Genomic DNA, 25,354 nt, shown 5'->3' on the forward strand with positions numbered 1-25,354 from the left:
AAACAAAATGGCGCTCCCATTCTCTGTGGATTATAGTTTAGATTCAAAGTTTTTCAAGGAAATAGAAGAGAGAAAGATATACAAAAGACGAGACTTCTTCAACGAGCGAAAGAGTAATGGAGCCTTCGGGGCTTCGACGTTATTATTCGGTGGCGCAGTCCGCGTTGGATGTTCGTTCACCCGCAAATGCGTCTGGCAGAATCGGTAGACCGTTTGTGAGAGAGAAAGATAGGTAGACAGAGAGGAAGAGACAGACTGTGAGATAAAGAGAGAAGGGAATGGGAACAAAGACGTGACGAAGAATAAAGAAGGAGCGTGAGACTGACAGGTGTTTGTCTGCCTTTGCTCTACTAGTTGTAAGCGTGAGCCATTTTTAAACCGGCCACCCTGTATATATACAGTCGAACCTCTTCTCTGACGCAAGAAAAACATTTTTTCTCTTCTCTCTTTGTCTCTCTTTCATTTTCGAGATTAAAGATAAAGCGTGTGAAAGACGATTAATTTCTAACGAGAGTTGGATAGTATCCCATCGTCATTCTGTTAACTTGATTACACTGAGAGATAATATTTATTTATATCTGTTTATCTTTTTTTTTTTTTTTTGCTTTTTTTACATATCCTATCGTTAACTCCATTGTTTAGTGTCTAATAAAATTGTATCTATAGGAAATTGGAAAATAGATATTAGTTATCTTACGTACGTGTATAATAGTGTATTATATTAATTGTAAATATAACTTATATTTAGAGAATATTAACTCTCGAGAAGAAAATAAATGAAGGAAAAAATATTTAAAAAAAACCCACACGCACGCACACACACATGTATGTACACATACAATGTGAGTTGAAAGTTACACGACGGTTATAATAGAGAGTTAAATTAATTTCTCAATCGACCAGTTCTCGAGAACTGAACTAAGCTAATATCGCTGTCGACCTTGAAACATTCTCTCTTTCTCTCTCTCTCTCTCTCTCTTAATCTCAGATCGAAAGATTTACGATCTTGAAATACTCGAGCGAGCGAGCGAACAAACAAGTAAGGTAGCTAGGACAGACAAACAACAAGCATCATCGTCGATTAGAGTAAACATAATATCTGTCTAACACAGTGTCGAAAATTCGTCGTGTGTGTAAACAATTTGAATGTTCCTTTCCAGACGGATTTCAAGGAAACTTTTTGAAAAAGTTCAACTTTTTCTTTCTACTTTTACATTTAACAACTAACCTTGTCTCTCCTCTCTCTTCCTCTATCGGGCGCAAGCGCGTGTTGTCTGTCTTCCTTCCTATTTTCCATATACACAGGGGAGAGAAAAAAGAAAGAAAGAAAGAGAGCCGAGAGATGACGAAGGTCATGAAAAAAGAGAGACCGAAATAGGAAAGGAACTGAACTGGTCGATGGCGCTACTTTGAAAGGAAAGAAAAAGAAAAATAAAGAATAAAGAAAAAGTAGTCTCGCGATACAATAGTGTAGTCGTCGCCATCGTCGGTCGGTCGGTCGGAGCTTGGCCAGTTTGTGTCCTGAGTTCTCTGACGCAAGTATATACACGCGCGCGTTCGCACACACAGAAAAATAGAGAGAAAGAGAGAGAGAGAGAGAGAGAGAGAGAGAGAGAGAGATAATCACATATACATAGAACCGGTATATATAGTGTGGATCTGGTTGGTGAAGTAGAAGAGCATGTTGGTCGAGATCTCTCGATGAGCAAAAGAAGAAAGGAGACTGGAGGCAGACCTGCCCGTAGGAAGGATGCATAAGTCCTTTTTTGGTGATATTCGCCGCGTGTTGCTTCGAGTGAGTGAGTAAGAGAGTCTTTCTCTCCCTCCCTTTCTCTCTTTCTTTTTCTTTCTTTCTCTTTCTCCGGTTTGTCCGGTCTGCTGCTGCAAGAGCGACCGGATTTTTCAAAGGTTTACCCGCAGGCCGAACCTGTCCTTTTCCCATAGCAGACTGGTTTATCGACTGGCATGCAAGCACTGCCGGTCTCTGCTCGATTTCTGAGCGAGCTCTCTCGCACGCACACAAACACACATACACACAAATGCATTCATATGCATCTACACAGGAACGGACATACTTGTTTGTATAAGATTATACACGTAGTTTGTCGGAAAAGTATGTGTATGCCAGCAGCCAGCCCATGTGGTATATGTATGTGTATGATGTGTGTGTATATATATATATATATACGTTGGTATATAAGAGAAAGAAAGAGAGAAACGAGGGATACGAAGAAGAGGCGTGGAATTCCTGTCCGGTCGGCCTTCGACCATCTTGACTGGCGATTAACCTTACTAAGGAAACTAGTAATTTTGCGTCCTGCTGGACGCATTTAGGGTCACGTTGACCCCCATGTGATGCAGTGCGCTCGCATCGGTATTTTCGAGAGAGAGAGAGAAAGAAAGAGAGAGAGATAAAAAGGTTCTCCTCTTGCTTTCCCTTTTTTTTCTTTTCTTCTTCTTTCCTTTTCTTTAGTTTTTTTTTTTTTTTCTTTTGAGCAAATAATAAGCGAGGTTTTGGACAAAAGGAAAATTTCTTCCATCTTTCTTCGAATATATCTATAATACCTTGTGTAACCTTGAAATGATTATATTGTACTAATAATAATAGTATAACATAATACTGTACTAATTATAATTTATAGTTAAAAATTTAAGACATGATAAAAAAGAAAAATTGAAAATAAACTTTAAAAATTAATTGCAGTAAGATAACATGAAATATCGGACTTAAAAGATTTGGGCACATGTATCATACGCAAATACGCTAGCGTATAATCGTGTAATTGAAAAATTACACAAATTAAATTAAAGGGCATTAACTTCGATGATATTAACACTCTAATAAATAAAAAAGAAAAAAAGAAACAATAAAAGAAAGAAAAAAAGAACAAACGATTTTTTCCGAGTAATCGATTCCTATCACCTCCTATTTCAGTTTTATCGCTCGTCAAAGTCAATTTTTTTTTTCTTTCCTTATTGTTAGAAAAACACGTCTCTCATTGTTGTTACGCGATAGATAATGTGGTTGAATAATGCGATGACGTTAATTAATTAAATATGACTTGTTGTATAGCTCAGTTGTGTAGATAGGTTTTCCCGTTCATGTTGTGTTTCACGAAACGAAATCGAGATAAGCGAATATAATGACTTTACTTGTCTCTATTTCTCTCTCTCTCTCTCTCTCTCTCTCTCTTTCTCTCGCTGTTCTCTTAATGCACACATAATGCAGATAATCTGACGCAACGTGTGCAAGGTCCACGAAGAGAGTTTACTAAGAAAGAAAAATAAAAAAAAAAAAAAAAGTAAAGAAAATCATACCGCGGACTCGCATAAGTTTCCGAGATATAGCAATGCCAGAGCTCCAGAAAGTGAGGTACGCTTTCTTGGAACGCGAAAGGCGATGTAACACAGAGACGAAGCAGTAACTCGCATTTGCTGAACGCCATCTTCCTCTCCCTCCCCCCTCCGTTCCCTTTCCCCTTTCCATCGTCTCCCACTCTCCTCATCCTTTCCAACCCATACTTCCCCTCCCCCATACCACCAACTCTTGCATTCTATGGTCGGTCATGAGAAGCTCTCTCGGAGCAGGAAATAACGCGGTGAACGTGCGTCTCCTTCCTTAATGCCACCAACGAGCGTGCGAATCTTCTCTTTCACTTTTATCGAATTAGAGTAGAATGATGATGATGATGATGATGATGATGATGATGATGATGATGATGATGATAATAATAATGATGATGTCGAGGACGACCATGATAATGATGATGACGAAGACGACAATGATAATGATGATGACGATGATGATAATTGTTTTCTTTTGAATAATTTTAACTAATCAGAAAGTGACAGAATTTTCAATGACTTTACAGTGATATTTTCAATGACGTTACACAGCCAATCGCTTAAATTTGATATTTTTCTGAGAATAGATGAATTTTTAATTTAGAAGCGAGTGTAATCACAATTTCTTTCTCTTTTATTTTTTTTTTCTTTTCTTTATTTTTCTTATTTTGCATCTAGAAAAAATTATATAATATAGAAAGTTATAGTATAACTTTTATCAGTACATATATGGTATAGTAATTATTGACTTGTATTAGTATATAATTATATTATACAAAGTATTATAGGTACTGATAATTCAAACGTTCCAAGTTGTTGATATAAATATAATATGTTATAAAGTAATAATAAATAAACAAATACTATCATTTAATATATTCGTATGTACACATACATCCATACGCACAGACACCTTTATGTATATAAATATATATTTTCTAATAAAATTAGTTTGTATAATGTTTTAGAAAAGCTAGTCACGTAAAACGTAAATACGTAATACGTCTCATACGATTCTTGTATACGTCAACGAGAATCTGGTTTTTCTGAATATCGTCTATTTGTGTTTCTCTCTCTTTCCTTCTTTTTTGTGCGTGCGTTACACACGAAAGTCGCGTTATGCGCTCACATTATTAGCTGTTATCGCGGCGCGAATTCCGCGCGCGTGCATTGTAAGGTCCGCCGACCGAGAATGGAGATAAACACGCGCCTTGTGCGCTCTTACCGTAGTAGTACATATAAATAACTTGCGCAAGCGTTAATGAATGCTTATCTCCTTCTCGCGCCTGTTAAAAAGTCACGACGTTCATGTATATGCGTGTTCGTGCGCATGTCTGGGTGCATGCCTACGTATGGAAGCACACTCACCAGTTTTGCGTTTATTATCGTTCCTACTATTTCTTGTGAGAACACGGTACAAAGAAAGGAATGAAAGATGAGGCCGTAGATCATTTAAAATAACAAATTTTTGCAATCCCGTTTTCAGATCATATTTGTTTTTCTTTTTTACGTTAAATTAACAAACAAACAAATGTGTGTATGTGTGTTTGTCAGAAGAGAGTTAAGTACAGGTACATTTTTTTTCTTTTTTTTTTTTTTTTGTTTTTTTTTTTTTTTTTCTTCGTTTTTAAAGATCAAAGCCAGTTCTGGTTAGAATTTTACAATTTACATTGCTACAATTTCTCCTTTTAATATTATACCAATTCAGAATCAAAGAAAAATTTTATTCCTGTTCTACATGTTCGTTTATGTATAGTACAATTATATATATTAATATTATATGGCAAAATATATATTATATATATATATATATATACACGTATTCTTAAATTATAAATATCTAAAATAATATTAGATACATAAATTAATGTATATGCCCTTTGTAAAAATTCCTGTTCCTAAGGTATTTATTATACTGGAATTAGAAAACTATTGGAACATAGTTGACCTAACGTTTTCTTTTTCTTATTTGCTTTCAGGGAACGCCGCGAAGCGGAAGTCCGTGAATTAGAGAAACGCGAACGCGAGGCGAAGATGGAACGAGAGAGGCTGGAGAAGCAAAGGGCCGCTGAGCAAGCGGTTCACAAACATTTCGAGGAGTCCCTTAGGTTGGCACAGCAAAAGGTGAGTTCTCAATGCTATCGTCGATCGTTCAAAACTCGTTCAAAATTAACGACCCGATTCGTTCCACGATATAAAATATATATTCTTCTTTCTATCGAATAATAGATATCGGAAAATTATAAAACTCGGAACTTCGGATATGAATAAAAGCGACAACGAATAATAAATAAAAGAGAGAAATAGAGATAAAAGGACACATACGTATGTGTCATTGAGAGAGCATATTTTTTTTCTTCTTCTTTCTCCTTTGATAACCCCCACAAAATACGATGATAACATTTCGACTTTAAGCGACGGCACGATACGCAATAATAAACGCTTGGATTCATTTAACATATCGATTAAATTCGATCGGAATGAGCGTCGAAAGTGCACTCGATTTTTTTCTCCTGACGTTAAAAAGAAAAACCGAAAAAGAAAAAAGGAATAAGAAAGAGGAGAAAGAGATTCTTTATCCTCATCATAAAGCGTTTAAAAATCACAGACCTTGCTCGTTAACGAGCGTTAAGTTTAATAGATTATACCGCATCGTCGAATATCATGAATTATACTTGCTAGTATTCTCTCTCTCTCTCTCTCTCTCTCTCTCTCTCTCCTTTTGTTCCCTTGAAAGAACGAGTAGGAAACGACGAGTTTTAACGGGCGGTGTGCCGTTTTCCTTCGCTAATTATCCCATCCATCGTTCCTTGGTCCCTTCGTGAAAGGAGCTGAGTACAGTGACGTATAACGGGTTAATGACGAGCGGCTCAGTATTACTCTCCATCTTTCTCTCTCTCTCTCTCTTGGGATCCACCTACACACACATACACACTCATACGAATGTATAGACCCCTTCTACCATCAACGATAGTTACTTTTCAATTCGTCGAGGAAAAATTATTCGAAGGGATCGATTCGATTAACGTTCACGAAGAAAAGGGGAATCCTATTTGAGTCACCCTTGTGTTTAGAAACGAAAGTTAGAGAGAGAGAGAGAGAGAGCAGAGAGAGAGAATAGGGATTGGAAAAGATCCTCACTCATTCTTACATATACTCACACATCGGTAGCTTTCTTTTTCTTCTTTCTATGCTCCGGTTGTTGACGCAGAGTAGAAAGAAAGGGGGAGATAAGGGTGGTTCCCAGACACTAGATACTAACGTGGTGGCAGGTAGGTTTAGTAGTGGGGCCAAGAGAGGTAATCGATGCATTCCAGCACCTGCCCTTTGTGCGCGTTACGCTCCTGACAGCCGGCCAAAACCTGCCTCCGACTGTGCCTGCACCGGGTCTCCCCCTTTATATCCCCCTCTCTTCATCCTGCCCCCTGCTCATTCCCACTACTCCTCTCTTCTTCTCTGCACGTATATATATATATATATATACAGAACAGCCGTTCTCAACTTAGAATGTCTTCCTTTCGGTCGTAGATATCGTCAAAGATGAAAACAAGGAGTAAATTAGTTCTCGTGCTTATTTCATTCGATTATCCGTTTTTTTCCACCTTTTTTTTTTTTTTAATAGACGAAGAGACGATGTAAATACATGTATCGATATGTTCTCGATAACGAAATTTTCAATATTAGGATCACAAGTGGTCCCTAACAACTTGAGAATATTAAGCAAAACAAAAACGAAAAAAAAAGTAAGAAAAATTGGAGGATGGATATAGGGTGTGTAGATAAAAATCGTGTTGGATAGAGATGAGAGACTCTGTTCACCGAATAACTGCGCGTTGGTACACCTTGCGAGTATACCAAGAGAGGGAGAGAAAGGTCCTTTCAGGTTGCAGCAGCCAACCAAGCAGGACTCTCTACCTACCTACCTATCTACCTATACCTACCTACCTACCTGGGCCTTCTTACAAAAAATGTCCTGCAGTCGCTCTGGAACTTTCGGCCGAGCTCTTTGCCAAAGTTAATCGTAATAGTCATCATTATAATCATAATCATCCTCGTCGTCTTCGTCGTCGTCGTCGTAGACATGAAATTTTCGTCTTGATGAAATAGCGAATAAACGCGCGATTATTACGAACGCAACAACGATAATTCCGATAGCGCGTCTCTTATCAGCGAATGTTTGTCGTTTCTTCGTTTTAGATAAGCGACACTGTATGTGTATACGTGTGTGTACGTGCATGCGTGCATATTTGCGTGTGTGCGCGTGCCTTTTAACGCTTCTCCCGTTAACTTCTTTCTATGCTCGAGTCTCGGCTATCGATTATTGAGAACTCGACAAGTGTCGTTGAAAGATCGAGCTAACTTGTTTTTCTTGTTGTTTGTTTTTTGTTTTTTTTTTTTTTTTTTTTTTTTTTTTTTACTTTGTTTATCCGTCGTACATTGTTGTTTTTTTTTTTTTTTTTTTTTTTTTTTTTTTTTCTTTTTTTTCTTATACGATCCGTGTGACGATGTTTCTTTATCGATCATTTTTTGATCTTTGAAAAAAAGTGTATAGGAAGGAAACGAAAGGGAATACAAGAGGTGGTTCGAAGAAGATTGAAAATTGAGATTGTGATGTCTACTACGATAGAATGCATAGAGATCTTGCAAGTGTGTTTGCGTGTAAAATTTTATACCGAATAATGGATTTCTTCTGAGATTGTTCGTAATTGTCTTGTTCAACATACGAATGTATATTTTCACGAAGAAGAAGGATCGTAAAGTTGACTTTTTAGAAGATTAAAATCGAAGAAACGTCGTGCCAAATATTTTTCGGTGAGTTTAATTCGCGTTACAAATGTTCACGCGTTTAACTTTGAAAGCTTTCTGTTTTTGATATTTTTTTTTTTATTAGTGTATTTGCGCGTTATTTTTTTTTTTTTTTTTTTTTTTTTTTGTGAAGAAATTGTGATCAATATTCAACGTGCGACCGATTGAGTCATCATCGTCTTGCGTATTACATTTTTTTTTTTTTTTAATCTCTTCTGTTTTTCTTGCTTATTTGAATATATTTACTAAAATTTCTGGTATCTATATAGGATGAGTCAACTACTTAGTATTAGAAAGACATTATAATTCTGTTTACTCAAACGTCAGGGAAAGATTATTTCGAGTTAGTTCGTTCGATCAATTAATTAAAATTTACTATCCGATGGGTGGTATGGTAACGAAGTAAGTATCAAAGAATTTATTAAATATTTCAAATGGAGTTGAGTAGCTCGTAATTACGAAGTAATTACTATTGAACGATCAATTGATCGGTGTTGGAGTCATCTAGAAAGTAAGTGTGTTAGAATTTTTGATACGTTTAGAAAGAGATGATTTATTATCGTATTTAAGTAAAATAATGACGCGGAAACGTTTTTCTTCAATATCTTCTTAATCTACGTCGAATACATGTACTCGACCTTTTATTATATAAAACGAGTCATTAGTAATATATTATCATTCTGTTTATCCTTAGGAACAAAATATTGGTTAGTTCGAATAATTAAAAATTCACCATTCGATCGGTGATACGATAGCGGAAGTAAATACCAAAGATTTGAAATACTTTGAAAGGGTGAAGTAGCTCGTAATTACCTCGACAAACCGTTTTAAATGATTAATTGATCAATGTTGAGTCATCTCAGAAAGCACATGTGTCAATATTTTTTGTACGTTTAGGAAACCAGAAAATAGAAGAAAGGAAAAAAAAAAAAGAAGTTCCTTAAAGTTATCTATGTAAAATAATGATGCGGAAACATTTTTCTTCTTATCTTTTCTTTAACCCCGTCGAGTATATTTGGTCAAAATTTTTATTACATAAAAGCAGATAACAACGTAGCATTAGAAATTTATTATGATTCTTTTTGTCAAAACTAACAAAAGATTCCGAGTTGAATTCGTCCGAATAATTAACAATTCATTGTACATCGATAACAACTCAACTCCAAGATGTAATGGTGCAGGGAAGGAGGGATAGTAAGATGGCTCATAATTATGGAATCTCGTTCAAGCAAAAGACGATTAACGATACGAAGAAGAAAAAAAAAAAGAAGAAGAAAAAAGGAGGTCGGGCGATAGTGTAAGTGGCACGCGGAGTTATGCGATCGTCTACGTTGATCCCGAAACTTTCTCGTTGTTCATCGTCCCGAAGCTGCATGGTATTTCTTCCCCTCTTTCTCCCCTTCCTGCTTCCCCCACTCCATTCCCTCTCTTTCTTTCCCTCAGTTAAACAACGGTTCGTCCTTTCCGCATGCACGCGCGTTTATAGTGGGTGCGCGAGCGCGCCTTCCAGGCGCCATTTGCAATGCAAAACTTGGCAGCACGAAGGTCATTAATTATGCACTCCACGCCGCGACGGGTACGCAACAATGGGCTCGACTGTTTTCGTTTCATGGTACGACATAAGAGAGCACCGGCTCGCTTCGATGTTCTGTGAGAGAGAGAGAGAGAGAGAGAAAGATAGAGAAAGAGACCCTCTCCCATCTTCCCCATTTCTTTTCTTCGACATCCTTTCCATCTATTATATTACGTTTTCCTTTTCATAAATATTTCTACGCCGAGAGCGAGTCTCTTTTATTAATCAATTTAATTCATTTTTTGTTTGTTTTTGTCTTTTATTAAAAAAAAAAAAAAAAATACCAAAGTTTTTTAATCATCAGGCTGTACGATAACAATAATCAGTAGAACTTTTCATTTCGGTTTAAATCCCCCAATGTTTTAAGTAATCCATATTTTCTTTGACAAAAAAAATATAGTCTCTAGACTCTGTTACATTTTCATCGAAATAAGAAGACATGAAAAGCATTTTTGGGTTCTTTGAGTCTTTGATATGTCCTTATTGATAGGATCAAAGGGAGAAGTCCTATTTCTTTCTTTCTTTTTTTTTTTTTTTTTTTTTTTTTTCGTAGGTTCGAACTAAGTGTGGAATGAGTTTTCGAAAAGTTTTTATTTCAGGATGACTCAAGAATGACCGTTAGGTCCCCACGATGGTTTTTGTTGTCTATCGAATTCGAAGAAAAGGCAAGTTCTTCGTTGACATTTGATGTATAGATTGTCCTGATACATGGTCCTATGTAACCAATATTTAAAACCTTCAGGAATTCTTTTTTTCCTCCTCCATTGATCTTCAAACACGACAAATAAGTTCCGTAGAGTCTTCCTTCCTTTTCCTTCCTTTTTTTTTCTTTTTTTACATCTTGGACTCTGTAGTCTACGCCTTCTATAATCCTTAGCGCGCAAAGTTAATTACCGAGTCTAATCCTCTCTTGGCAAGCCGATGCTTTTACGAGCATAACTCGTCTCTCTGTTCGTGACCAACACGCCTCCTTTCTTTCTTTCCAGCCTCTCGTGAACTCCTCTTTGCAACGCTCTGAGCATGCTACACACACGCACACACACATACACGCATACTATGTACATACGTATTCACAGTTATCCGTGACGTAATGTAAGCACCAGCAATTTCTCGAGTGTGGTAGAAGTACAGCGTGAGATTCGACATTCACTACTTCGAAAGAGCGAACGATACGAGGAAGACTACTCATCATCATTTGTATTACAAAATTACTTATCGGCTTTGTAACTGTTTGAAAACACCAGAAAAAAAAAGAAGAAAGAAAATGATTTTGCCCTTTTGAACGTGATGTAATGACGAACACGATCAACTCAAATTTATTAATGTAGTTTAGTATTTATGAATTAGAGGAATAACCTAAACACCAGATTATCACGTTTGATCATTTCTGTTCTTGCAAATTCTTCACTCTCCTTCCTGATATGTAAATTAAATGATTGTTAGGCACACGTTATAATCCTCTCAACAAATCTTCAGAGACATCAAGCATCACCAAGTATTCCAAGGTCGTAGCAAACCTATTCAAAAGTTAGATAGATGGATGTTATTGCAGTTCAAGTCCACGTATAAAGGATCACGTAAATTCAAAGCGATAACAAAAGAAGTTTTCTTATTCCGTTGTCCTTATTCTTTCGAATCGTTTTATCTTTTTCGACAATTTCTCAATGAATTCTCCCTTTCAAATATCTTTTTCTATTGTAACAGACGAAGGGTGATTCTGGTCTCCCTAAAAACCCTTCCAAGAAGTTGGACCCCAAATGGTTCAACATTGCCCTCCTTTCGTTCCTTTTTCACCTGCCTACCTTTCACACACACAAAGCACTCAGAGAGAAAGAGAGAGAGAGAGAGAGAGAGAGAGAGAGAGAGAGAGAGAGAGAGAGAGAGAATACGTGACGTATCCTCGTAATTGGGAAATAAATTGTCGTGCGAGTGAACAGAGGAAGACGAAGTGGGGGTAGATAGATAGGGTAAGGTAGGTAGGTTGATGATGGGTAGGTAGGAAGAAAGGGAAGGAGGGATTGCCATTCTCGAGAACGTTTATCCAACGAACGTGTAATAACGAGCGGCTGAAAGTCCGAGAATGAGAAGGAGAAGGACAACGAAAAGAGAAGTATGTAAACGAGCGCATTCTGAGAATGTATAGGTACATACGTGTACAACTTTCCGTCTGTATGTCTGTCACTATATCCATGTTCCTAATGTGTGTGTGTGTGTGTGTGTCTGTATATATGTGTGTTATACGAAAGTATAAATAATTCATGACGTAGTAACGGTGGCGATGCAAATGAAGGAAAATGATGTGCTGCTGGCCCCTACGATCTTCGAGGAACCAACCACGAATGTAACGTCGTACCTCCTGCCATCTCTCTCGAGATGGCCTTCGATAAAATATTTTTTCTTCGAATGACTATTGAAAATCTTTCAAAGTCATTTTTACGAGAAAGGGCAAATTAGTTTTTGTTTTTTCCTTTTTCTTTTATATCTTGAAAATTAATGTTTCCTAATTATAAATATAATACCAATATAAATGATATAGCTAATATATCATTTTATCAATAATAATTTAAATCATATTTAGGTACATAATTTTTTATATATTATATATAATAATATATACCTGTATGTATTATAAATAGCTAATAATATATGTGACCATTCGTTATACAATTTATATTAGTATTATATTATCAGCCGTTTACAGCTAATAACTTGACTGTTCTAAAATAAATTGTATTATAAATTTTGTATTAAAATACTTTTTGTTAAACACAAAGAAAAATTATATGATAGTTGGTTAAACAGCTGTTACTGCCGTATTTCGTAGAAGGCCAGATTAATGATCTTCTTCCAAAAAGCTGGCCCTACTTAAAAGTCTAACTTCTATCGTAAATCTTAAAGTTGGCTTTAAGAGTCACCGAGGATAGGTCAAGTTTCACGTCAATTAACGAAAGACAAATTCATCCCGATAGTATATCCTCGTCTTACAAGTTATACCTTCGTCCTGTTTCTTTCTTTTTTTTTTCTTTTTCTTTTTTTTTTTTTTTTTTTTTTTTTTTCTTCGACACGAAAATCTCTTACACAATCGCCATTTTGAAAGGCATTAGATAGAAATCGAACTTGTTTCATTTCGTTTAAAGTTCTACTTAAAGGCTGTTATCCGATTGTAAAATGTAATTTATCTAACAAATACTATCAACAATCAACAAAATTGTACACACATCGTAACATTTACATATACCATTATTCCATGATAAACGATGGAAAGTATTACTTCTCTTTCTTTCTCTATTTTTTTGCTTTTCTTACGAATAGTTCAAGTCTCAGCAGGTATTATCTTTCAATTCGATGAGACGAAGCGCGTGACGAGGAACGAAAATACGGAAAAGTCAGCAGATCTTTTTCTTTCTTTCTCTCTTTTCTACTTTTTGCTGACTGGGCAACGACGTTACATACACGTAAAAAGAAGAGAAAGAGAAGGAGGAAGAAGATGCTCGAGGAATATAGCGAGCAGCTTTGTCAGCACAACTTTGCTCTTGCTTTTTCTCTTAATTCTTTTTCTATCTGTTTCTCTCTCTTTCTTTCTCATATTTTCAATATTTCTTATGAAATTTAATACTATTTCATTTTAAATGCAAAAAATAAGAATGGAAACAAAGAGAGAGAGAGAGAGAGAGAGAATGTTTCTTTTGCAAAAAGTTTTGTTTATTATAAAATTATTTATCGTACGTGCCATTTTATTCGTCGAAATAAAACGAACAGACGCGAGTTTAATAAAAAAATCCATCTTTTTAAGCGATTAGACGCGTGTAAATACCAGTCGTTCTTTTTATCGTTAATAGACTATCTACTCAGCTGTAAAGAGTGTGTGCGTGAGAGAGAGAGAGACGAATGCGGCCCAATTCCACTCGTTCCTCGTTTCTTATCGCATATTATCGTATTCACTATCTGTTTGCCGTGACAATAATACGTTTAACTCTTCGATATACGTAAATTATATATATATATACGTGCTTGTACATATATATATATATATATACACGCAACATTCATACATATATATATATGATATATTCGTATATAGCGATAAAGTATCGCAGCTTAGCTTCATTTTTGCAGTTTAGTGACGAATATATAGGACACCTGTTTTGTCTTTCATTTCTTTTATTTTTTTTTTGCTTTTTTATCATTATAATTATCACTTTTTATTCTTTTCTTTTCTTTATCATTATCTTTTCTTTTTTTATCATTTAAATTCCTTAGTCTTTTTCCTCGAAGAAAAAAATTCATGGAAGAGGAAATTCTTCCTATTCGTAATCTAAGAAACAAGTGAACGAACGGGTATATATATATATATATATATATATAAATACGTATTCAAGGATGGCAAGAACAAGATCGCAAAATACGTTTCTTATAACACGAGCGACTTATGCGAAGCAGTTGCGAAGGTATGCATAATTAATATCTCTCTTACGTCTTATTATCCGCGCTTTTCGCTGATTATCACTAGCGATATCGCACTGCACGTTGTTCTAGATTTTCTCGTCCGAACGTCTACGTACTTCCCTTTTAAAAGTGTACCGTTAATCATCCTATTGTATCGAATTTCCTTTTACAGTTTTTTTCACCTTCTTTTTCCTTTCTTTTTTCTTTTTTCTTCTTCTTTAGTATTATATTAAAAACGATTACGATTGAAAGGATAAAATAGAAATTCAAATATTTCCGTCTATAAGAATTTAAAACAGTTACAATCAAAAGATAAAAAAGAATTAGAAATATGAAGAATAATTCTCACAAGTTAAAATACCATTTTGATAATTTTGTATTAGTCAATCTCTCTTTCTCTCTCTTTCTATATAAGAATCGATTTGCGATTTAAAGAAAAGAAATGTCATTGGAAGGAGGTTCGAAAGCGATCGATGATCGCCGATTATATATATATATATATATATATATATATATATATATATCGTTGTTTACTCGATAGCAACAAAGGGAATTGCGAGAAGTTGAGACGATGTATCGCGTTTCTACAATATCGCTTGCGATCTCTATGTCACATTGCGAGTGTACGTGCACGCCTGGCAGAAAGGCTTGGATCCGGTTATAAATCAGTACGATAACGGCCGGGTCTCTACCGCTCTTATTACTCGCGATAAAAGCTTGTTTCCCTATCGGCAAATAAAGCTTTTATCTCGCTTTCCAATAACGCGAAGCCTCCGCCGTTCGATGACCGATTAATCGAAATTCTGATCTCTATTCGTCGTTTGAATGAAGGATTTTTGTCGTTAGATTTTTTTTTCCCCCATATTACCGATTCATCATACTCCTCAGAAAAAGAATGAAACTTTCTGCTTTGGCAGATATCATAATTAAAAAAAAAAAAAAAAAAAAAGAGTTCAACTATTGTTGTTTAAAAAAACAAAGATGAAAGAAAGAACTTTGTTCAGTTGCTTTTCATTTAATACCTATAATCGGTCAGTAATACAATTTTCTTCATAAAATATAAATCTTGCATTGATCGTGAAATATTTGTTGTTCGATTAATGCGAAGTAGAATAAAAGAAAAATTAATATCGTACAATGTTCAGTCGTATTTCTAATCTAATATAAAAATACTTTTCAATGGTAACTTCTGATTTCGTCGAAATCAGTTTTATAACGAGATATGCGAATCGTTTCCTCCTCTTTTCTTCTTCTCCTCCCCTGTCTTTCCCCCACCGCTTAACAGGTCTATAAAAATTCCTTGATATTTGAATCGTTGGATCGTGTCACGAGCATTTAACCGTCATATACCGTATATAGTCAGTCGTATGATTACGAGGCACTCGAGGACTTTACTCGAATGACTCAGATCGACTGGTCTCGGAGTAATCGATGCCGAACGAGTTGTGCTTTACCCTTTTCCTGCACTCCTAGTATTTCGCAGTCGAATTCATAAAAAGTGGTATAAAGAGAAATAAAAAGAGAGATAAAGAGAAAGAGAATAAACTCACTTGAGAGTCATTATTTATCAACCGGAAGCGTCCGTTCCCGCGAGGGTATATATCCTCCCTGATGAATATAAAAGAAGAAGAAGAAGAAAAAGAAAAAAAAATTCTATTTTTGACCTCGCTGAGAAGAAGAAGAGGAGAGGAGGATAGGAGAAAAATGCGACCGACATTAATGTTAATTAAGTGAGAACTATTTTTCTATGTAATCGACTAGATACATCTTCTTCCGCTTCGTTCGGCAGCATTAACGAGCACCTTATATAGCCTTCTTTGTGTTCGGACTCTTTTTCAGCCTGGAGAGCTCGGCATTTTTTTTCTTTTTTTTTTTTTTTTTTTTTTTTTTTTCATCGTCTCTCTTTCTCTTTTTCTCTGTGTGCGTGTGGATGGATGTGTGTATATGGCGTTCGAGCACTCATATATTTACTTATCTCTACATAGTATTCAACGATGATGAACGGTGACGCGGCAGCGAGGTAAACAAAACGTGGGTTGACACTCGCGGTTCGATTAGCATAGTAAGCCTTCGTTGAGGTTATAATTAGATTTACGCTTTTGTATAAGCGTAAGTCGAGAGCATCCTTCGCATGCTGTTTTTCTCTTTGAGCTTTTCTTAACAATTAGTAGCCGTCGTTTCCTCCCTTCTCCTTCTAGAAATTCTCTTCGACCTTGAAACGTGAAAAATTAGCATGGCGTTTCTAACGTCCAAATGCGTTAAAATAGCGCGCCCAAAAAGGTACGTTCACCTGTAAAATTCAAAGTTACCACGAAGTCCTTGAATTCGTGCGGTCGCTCGTTTGCATAATCTTTTCTTATGAGGAGCGATAACTATGCGAAAAGAATAAAACGTGTGAGAACGTTCGAGAGAGAGAGAGAAAGAGAGGATCACAGAGTTCTCGTTAATCTCTTTTTTTTTTTCAACTCGTTGCGAGCGCCTTGCGCAAGAGGAAAACGGGTTTTGCACGTATAGATGGGAGCATATTAAAGAACTTAACGACATGATGACACGTGTACACTTATACGAACACATACTACGTGTCTAAAGTTCCAAGTTTCTTATGGCATAACGTAGAAGAATGTGGATAAAATCGGCATATAAATTGATCTTCGATCGATCAGCAGAGTAGTAATAGTATTATCAATCGGTAACGTTTTGCAGGAACGAATCGTCTCGTTTAACCGCGTAAATCGCTTTTGCCAATGAAGATGAAAGTGATTGGCAGTATTGATTGAAGTAGGTGTCTTATATTCCGCAGAGAAACTTGCAGTCGGCCTCGATGGCGTGGAACACTTTCATACCTCTCCCACCACACGGAAGTAGAAGCCACGGCGGTCCGCATTCGGGAATGACGGCTCATGCCGGTCACCATCATCCTGGTGGTCCCGGTGCGACTGCGGCGCATCCGGTAACGGTGGCGCAACAGCAACAACGTGAACGCGAGGAACGCGAAGCGAGAGAACGAGAACGGGATGCGAGGGAGAGGGAACGGGAAAGGGAGCACCTGGTGGTCGCTGAGAGATTGCACAGGCAAGCCGAGGCTAGAGATCACGTGGCTGCTCAACAAAGGGCGGCTTATTACGCTGCCACAGCACCACCGGCTCAACAGGTACTTTTTAAATCTCCTTCTTTTACTTCTTCTTCCCCCCCCCCTCCCCCTTGTATTTAATCCTTTGAAAATGTCTAATCCATCTTTTGATGGCATTTGTAATTGCTTTTCTATATTGTTTAGGTGTCCCGACCATCAAGCGTACCTGGAAAAGTCGAATACCCGCCACCACCGGCACATTCTAGGACATCGAAGTCATCGTTGCCGGTCGGTAGTCTTCACGAAAAAGCACCGTCAGTGGTGGGTCCATCGCACAGTTCGCTTCCAAAGGCTGAACCTAACGTGAGCCTCTTCAGTTATTCCACGTACCAGCCGCAGCCGTCGTATATGCACGATATCAAGGTGAAGAGCGAACAGCTCGGACAATCGGCGCACAAAACGTTACCGAGCAAAAGTGGCTTGGCTGGAGGACTCGAAAGGGATCATCATGGTAGGGAGGTATTGCAAAATGCACCTTCTTTGTTATCCGATCACAAGAGTTCCGTTATCGTGAAGAACGAAGGTAGAGAGTTACCGAAGGGTCCGCCACCGCAACAACACTCGCCGAGTCCGAAGATGATGCCGTACATGAACGTTCAGCCGGTAACACCGCAGCACAAGCAGGCTACTTACGAGTATAGGAGTCCAACGCAAAGTCCTCATCATCTTCATCATCTCGACGGCTTGCAAGGGGCAAAGAGCATACCGCAAAGCCACCACAGAAGTGGGAGTAGCGGCGGAGGTTCTACGACGACGTCACAACTACCAAGCTCTCACGGTCATCCACCACCACCACCACCACATTCGCACAATCGGCAGTCACCTCATGCTCAACATCCTCATCAACCGCCCCACCCATCCCCGCCAGAGCCGCGTTATTTGAGCAGGTCCGAGCCTGGTCTACCTTACGCGACATCGAAATCGTCCTATCCTTATCCGCATCCTCACCCACCGACGGCTTCGCCGACTTCGCATTATGCCACTCCTACGGCCGTCTCGAAGCCAAAAGTTAGCAGTCCGGCGCCACCGCATATATACGGCAAGCCAAATTCCGGTATAATGACCGGTACGCCAGTTTGCAGGGCTTCGGAGCCCGCAGTCGCGGCACCGATACCTTTAACGTCGAAGGCCGGTAGCTCGCCTTACCAGCAAGTGCCTCATCACCATGGAGCGCCGCCACCTCCTTTACCACCACCGGCTCACAGTAGCAGATCCGTATACGATAACAGGGGTTTCGCTGGCTCTATGCCAGCAGCTAAACTACCACCTCCACCTCTTCATGGATCACCACCTACGGCCGCTTCGGCGCCCCTTTCGAGGCCAATAGTTCATCCTGCCCATCACGGTAGCCCTCATCAACAACCCGGTCAAACGTTGCAACACGCTCAACCGCAGATTGCCGCTTCAAACTTCCAAACTCAACCTCTAGATCTTGGAGTGGAAAGATCTGGTTCACCTAAGAGAAAAGCTCCAACGCCACTTTCCTGCGATAATGTTAGCGGACAGCCGGTTTCCTTGGAGGTCTGTAAGAAACGACGAACGGAAGAACCACAACCGTTGTCCCTCCAATGCGTTGGCCCGCCCGTTTTGTCTAGGGTGAGCGAACCTAGTCCTCTCATTGCTTCGGCCGCAACTTCTATCACGACTGTCGTTAATACCGCGGCGTTGTTGTCTCAACCGAGCGACACCACCCAGTCTTCTCAAGAACGTACGGTTGCGGCCGAGAGTCCGGCTCCTAGAACAGCGAGCGGTGATGGCTCAGTTCGGCCAGCCAGTGCCGGCAGCGTTAGCTCTTTTAATCCTACTAACGTTAGTGCGGCACCGAGTCCAGCACCTATACCAAGTCCGGCGCCATCAATGGCACCTAGTCCGGCACCGAGCGCTCCTGGTACACCTGCCAAAACTAATCCTACCACGGTCGATAGCGAAAAATCGGAAAGTCCGGCCCCCAGACCACCTAGCAGTACTAGCTATCCTGTTCATAAATTGAAAAAGGCTTGGCTTCAAAGGCATTCGGGCGAAGATGGCACGGAGGATACCACAGGCATGGTTGGAAGTGGTTCCTGTGTTACGTTACCTCTCAATATTTCTCAAGTACCATCGCAGCCACTCAATAACAAAGAACGCGAGCCAAGCTCGAACTCTAGTAGTACGACAACGACGACTTGTTTACCGAGCGCCGTTAATTCCATTTACAATATCGGTAGTATGGCAGTGAACAGCATCAACAAGAGCAAAGTCACTGCAAAAGGAAGTCGTAAGACAACGAATAAGGAACCTCTTAATGGTCACGCCACGGATACGAAGAATCTTCAAGAGGACTCATCCAGCAGCGACCCTGAACGAAAGTCGCCGCCGAAAAGAAAACCACCCAAGGTATCTATCATCTTTATGTTGCTTTTTTCTTTTTTCTTTTTTCATTTTTTTTCTTTTTTTTTTTTTTTTTTCGAATAATGGTTGTTGCTAAAATGTATGCCTTTTCAAGTACATTTTATTATAATTATTATGTTTTATTATATATTATTAGCATGGATTTGTATAAGTTTCGTGGAACTTGGTTTTGTAGACGTATTTTATCAGATATATTTAAAAAAAAATATTTTATACAAGTGGTGTGCATGATTAGATTTTATATATTAAAGAAAAAAAAAAAAATTAGTTGATAAAAATTTTTACTACATGGAATTTACAAGCTTCATTAGATTAGCCTTCATTAAAACCTTTTTCTTTATAATTGTCGCAATGCGAAATCGAAAGTTTATATTTGTTAAAGCGGAAAAATAGATCGTCGGAAGATTCGCTGTTACGTTTAAACTAACCGCTATTTTCGCGCCATACTAGACGCCATTTTCTTGTGAAGCTCAGTGGCGTACGTGATCTTCGAGCAGTAAAAGTGGCCTTTGTTGATTAGAGTGTAATTGATAAAGAAAGTGATATTAAAATAGTTCACAGTGCTGTTAATTATTGTTGATAACGCACTATGTATAATTTTCTTTATAAATAAATATGGTAATCTATTAAAATACATTAAATTATAACACTAACGTCTATAGGCACTATACTTAACCTCTTTCGCGGAACGTGTTCGATTTTACGCTATACTTTTTCCGTATTTCTTACTTGAATATAATAACAAAACATGATTACTATTGAAATTTATTATCTGAAATTATGTTTCATATATATTTTCGGGTAAAAATGAATTGATATTTTTCAAAATTTATACACGTTAATGAATGAGTAGTAGATAAATGTTCGCGTGTGCATCGTAAACTCTCTCTTCCTTTATCTTCTTTTGTATGTTTTTATTAGATCATTTATTAGCCATTTGAATGATTTTTTATAAAATATTGATTGTATTTAGTGGCTTCACATAATTGCAGCTACGAAAGCATGAACTTCCTGACTACTTAATAATCTGTGCCCTGTGGTAGGTAAAACGAAAGAAGGGAGCTGCACGGAGGCAACAAACTGCCGCAGAAGATCAGCGGAGACACAAAGAAGAAAAACAAAGCGTAGGGGCTGGAGCAGGAAGTGAGTCTAGCAACGAAAGCGAAGCTGGATCTGCTAGTGACACCAGTGAACAATTGGGAGTTCATCCTCCTCCGAGAGCACGACATACCACGGCCAATTCCAACAATTCCTCGGGAAACGGTTAGTTGACGTAGCTTGTTGTAAATGGACTTCCCATCAGGTGAACTAACTATTCACTTGCAGGGTAAGTGATACGCGTTTCATGATCATACATTTATTACTTTCTTTAAAGCTGTATGGGAAGTCAAAAATAAGAAGCAAAATATTTACGTTTTCAATTTTGGTAATTCAATCGCATATTTATACGCTCTACCAGTAGTTTGCAAATATATTTTTCCTGACATCAGTCCGATGTCTCTCTCTCTCTTTCTCTCTCTCTCTCTCTCTCTCTCTCTCTCTCTCTCTCTCTCTCTCTCTCTCTCTTTCTCTACGTACACACATGATGAAAATTAAAAGTTGATAACCATGATATACAAATATATATTACAACGAGAGCTTTTTAACACTGATATTGTACAATATTATTTAATATGCTTTATTTTTCTTCTGATATACATATTAATAAATCATTACCGTCATTGATTTCTACATAGGAAATAATAAAGACCTCAGGAAAAGAGGCAGAAAACCAAAGACTACTAAAGGTAACGATGCTGGAGGAGAAGATCAACAACCTCGTCAAAAAAAAGAACGTAGAGATGAGAGCACAAGTGGTGGTAACAATGGACCTGGAGGAAGTGGTGGAAGGGGAGATCCCTTTCGAAGACCAGCTGTGTCACAGTTAAAGAAGACAGGTGAAAGCTGGTTGCAAGATGACGTTTGTTTCTACGCTGCTCCAAAATTAGCGAAGTGTCGTGAATGCCGGCATGCTCTAACTAACGGCCTTAAAAATCTTCCTCAAAATGTCTTCTGTAGATTCTACGCATTTCGCAGATTACGATACACAAAAAATGGACAATTGGCTATAGCAGGATTTAGTGATCCGCATAAAGATACTTCTGAGGTAAATTTTTTATATCATTAATTTTACTTTTATATTTAAGTGGACTTTCTGAAAATTTTATTCATCATCCTTCTGCAGGAGTGTGATTGATAACGGATACCACTGTGCTGTTGCAGGAAGATCTACGCCTATGGTTGCCGGGAAAAAATATTCAGGACTCGGACGATAAAGAAGAAAAATTTGAAAAGGATGAAAAAGATAAAGTAGAGAAAGTGATCAAGGGAGATTTAGATTTAGAGACAGCACATAGACTTCTTCGACAAGTTGGAGATCAATTTTGTGATCTTTTACACCAAGAGAAGGATGCGCTTCAGGAACACATGGCAGAAGGTTAATATTACTGTACAAATACGTTATGTAAAAATATATTATATAACAAGATATAATAATACAAATATATTTATATAATAAGATAAATTAATTTATATATAAAAGAAAAGTTTCACACAGCAAACAACACATTTGCATGATATTGTTGTGTTTTACATATATTATGTTTAGATCTTATTAAAAACTTTTTTTTTTTTTCTTTTTTTCTTTTTTTCCCCCGAATATTCTTTTTTATATACTTGCGTATATTTTTTTTATTTAGCAATCATATATATGACGAAGCATTACAAAGAATTATTAATTTTAATTTGTTCGCATGTATACACGCTTTATGTATTCGTTGTTTATTTTACTCTTCATAGTGAGTTCGGGAATTACAGACGGAATAGTAGCATGGAAACGAGTACTGCCAGGCGTACGAGAATTGTGTGATGTATGCGAAACGACACTTTTCAATTACCATTGGGCTTGTAGAAAATGTGGTTTTGTCGTATGCATCGATTGTTACAAGGTAAAATATATTTCTTTTCTCCAATAAGATTGCATTTCAGAAAAATTTAACGCTACAAGTAAAAATAAATGATATTACAATAAAATTTCTTGTAGGATCATATAAAATTAAAATAAAAATATTTTCTCTTTTAGGGACGTAAAAATGGAACGATTAAGATCTGGGGTGAAAGTGGCAAAGACAGAGATGACTTTTCATGGTTATTATGTACAAACAGACAAGCTCATGAACCGGAACGACTCATGCTCACACAAATTATAGCCGGTGATAGTCTCTTGCGACTTGGGCAACGTCTTCATGACTGTCGATCGGAATGGGGAATTCCTCAGCATTGTGGTTGTTCGTTCGTTTCACCCGGTCAGCCAAACGAGAGTTTGAGAAATTTAATAAAGGGCGAGACAGTTTCTGTTCTTAATGGAAACATTAAGCAAGAACCCAAAGAGGAGAAAAAAATAAACGAATCTAACGGAGCATCGGAGAACAAAGTGAATGGCGAGGATAAGAATTCTCCATTGAATTGGTTGGCAGACGTGGCGTTGCAAAATCAGGATAAGAACGAAAGTGGATCGAGTTCGGATTCCGACGAGGATCGTGAGGGCAATTATTCAACCTTGAGAGAGTTATTAATTAGGCCATCCCACAAATCTAATGGTAATGGGTCGAGATCAAATTCACCAACAAATAATCCTGGTAATACCAATCCTCCTTCTGGAACTAACACTCAAAACAATATCACCAAATCTGGGAAGAAATCGAAAATGGATACGCTTGATGAAGTAATAACTAGCGTGATAGAGCACACCGTAACGAAAGAAAGGGAGAGTGGTGGACTGGACGACGATGAGAAACCAAGAGAATTGAAACATTTTGTACGAAGATACAAATGGACTCAGAGAGGCCGAGAACCATTACCCATAAGAATCATGACGTTAACGGAGAGCAAAAGTATTTATCCAGACGTACCACATTCATGGCTGTGCGATGGTAAATTGCTCAGGTTAAACGATCCAAATAATCCAAACAATTATAGAATTTTCCAAGATCAATGGAAACGTGGACAGCCAGTGATCGTCTCGGATGTAGCTAAATCCTTGGACATGGACCTTTGGCATCCGGACTCCTTTGCGAGAGATTTCGGAGACAAAAAAAATGATCTTATAAATTGTATGACTGGAAATTTGGTACCGAATCAACCGATGCGTAAATTCTGGGAAGGATTCGAACACTTTTCGAAACGACTGAAAGACGAAAGGGGAAATCCTATGCTATTGAAGTTGAAAGACTGGCCGCCCGGCGATGATTTTGCCGAATTGTTGTCAACACGTTTTGTTGATTTAATGAAAGCTCTCCCATTGTCGGAATATACGCATCGACATGGTAGATTGAATTTAGCGAGTCATTTGCCCGATTGTTTTGTAAGACCAGATTTAGGTCCTAAAATGTATAACGCATATGGTTCGGCACTTCATCCGAACAAAGGTACCACAAATCTTCACTTGGACATTTCTGATGCGGTTAATGTCATGGTATACGTCGGCATACCTAAAGATACCGATAACGATGAGTATGTCAAAGGTAAGAGTCGCGGAACATCTTCTAATCAAATAATTTAATGGTTTCAATAATGTTGAAATACCCAATTTTTAAAAGCTTTGATCAAAGAATAAGACTAAAGGCTTAATTATCGTGTAAAATCATTAATTACATCATTGATTACAGAGGCATTAAGAGCTATAGACGAAGCAGGCTGTGATATTCTGACGCGTCGTCGTGTTCGCGAACGCGGCGAGGCACCAGGAGCATTGTGGCACATTTATGCGGCTCGCGATGCAGATAAAATTCGTGACTTATTAAATGCCGTTGCATTAGAACGTGGTGCACGTTTAGAGCCTCATCACGATCCGATACATGATCAGAGCTATTATCTAGATGGGCCTCTGCGTGAACGATTATATCGCGAATATGGTGTCGAAGGGTAAGCTGCTAGCTTTTTTTTTTATTCATTCACATTTTTCCCATTAAATATTCCAACATAAAAGTTCTAATGAATCGCTTTTGTTTGTTCCTTTGTTTTTATTTCCTTATAGATACTCTATCGTGCAATGTCTTGGGGATGCCGTTTTCGTGCCAGCAGGTGCACCGCATCAGGTCCGTAATCTTCACAACTGTATCAAAGTCGCCGAGGACTTTGTATCTCCGGAAAATGTTTCCCATTGTTTCCATCTAACGCAAGAATTCCGTGAATTATCGGATTCCCATACAAATCACGAGGATAAACTGCAAATTAAGAACATTATCTATCATGCCGTTAAAGATTCCTTGACTGTATTAGCGAATGCCAAGGAAGAGGCCCTTGCCAAATTGAAAACTGGTAATGAGACGAAGATTAAAGAAGAAACGTAGCCATAGGCCCCTCACCGTGATCGTAAGATCCAAGAATCATTGTCTTGAATATAAGTCCTTCGCGTCTTGTCGCGAGAAAGTTCTATTTGCTTCGAGTTCTAGAAGCTTTTCATAGAGAATGAGAGAGAGAGAGAGAGAGAAAATTTTTAAAAGTGCGAGGCACATTTTAGAAAAAGAGTGAGAGAGAGAGAGAGAGAGAGAGAGAGAGAGAGAGAGAGAAAGATTGTCGAGAATAATGCACTCCGAAGAGAGACAGACATCGCGTGGTGGTGT

At 37.9% G+C, this 25,354-nt stretch overlaps 1 protein-coding gene across 9 annotated transcripts in view; it reads left to right on the forward strand.

Moving 5' to 3' along the window:
• The window catches only part of Kdm3 (Lysine demethylase 3), a 238,756-nt gene extending 213,480 nt beyond the window's left edge, over window positions 1-25,276 (forward strand). For 7 of the 9 annotated variants that reach the window (XM_035868224.2, XM_035868228.2, XM_035868226.2 and 4 more), the window contains 10 exons: window positions 5,325-5,469; window positions 16,953-17,321; window positions 17,445-19,676; window positions 20,735-20,954; window positions 21,428-21,837; window positions 21,954-22,167; window positions 22,530-22,678; window positions 22,813-24,253; window positions 24,398-24,653; window positions 24,766-25,276. In XM_035868224.2, the coding sequence (XP_035724117.2) occupies window positions 5,325-5,469; window positions 16,953-17,321; window positions 17,445-19,676; window positions 20,735-20,954; window positions 21,428-21,837; window positions 21,954-22,167; window positions 22,530-22,678; window positions 22,813-24,253; window positions 24,398-24,653; window positions 24,766-25,081 (5,752 nt within the window). In that variant the 3' untranslated portion in view covers window positions 25,082-25,276. The remainder of the gene's footprint in view (window positions 1-5,324; window positions 5,470-16,952; window positions 17,322-17,444; window positions 19,677-20,734; window positions 20,955-21,427; window positions 21,838-21,953; window positions 22,168-22,529; window positions 22,679-22,812; window positions 24,254-24,397; window positions 24,654-24,765) is intronic. The other 2 variants (XM_085663769.1, XM_035868227.2) reach the window with 2 other exon arrangements.
• Window positions 25,277-25,354: the final 78 nt, after the last annotated feature.

This window comes from Vespa mandarinia, chromosome 24 (assembly GCF_050613455.1).
Source record: "Vespa mandarinia isolate Hongniang chromosome 24, ASM5061345v1, whole genome shotgun sequence".
Taxonomy (NCBI): domain Eukaryota; kingdom Metazoa; phylum Arthropoda; class Insecta; order Hymenoptera; family Vespidae; genus Vespa; species Vespa mandarinia.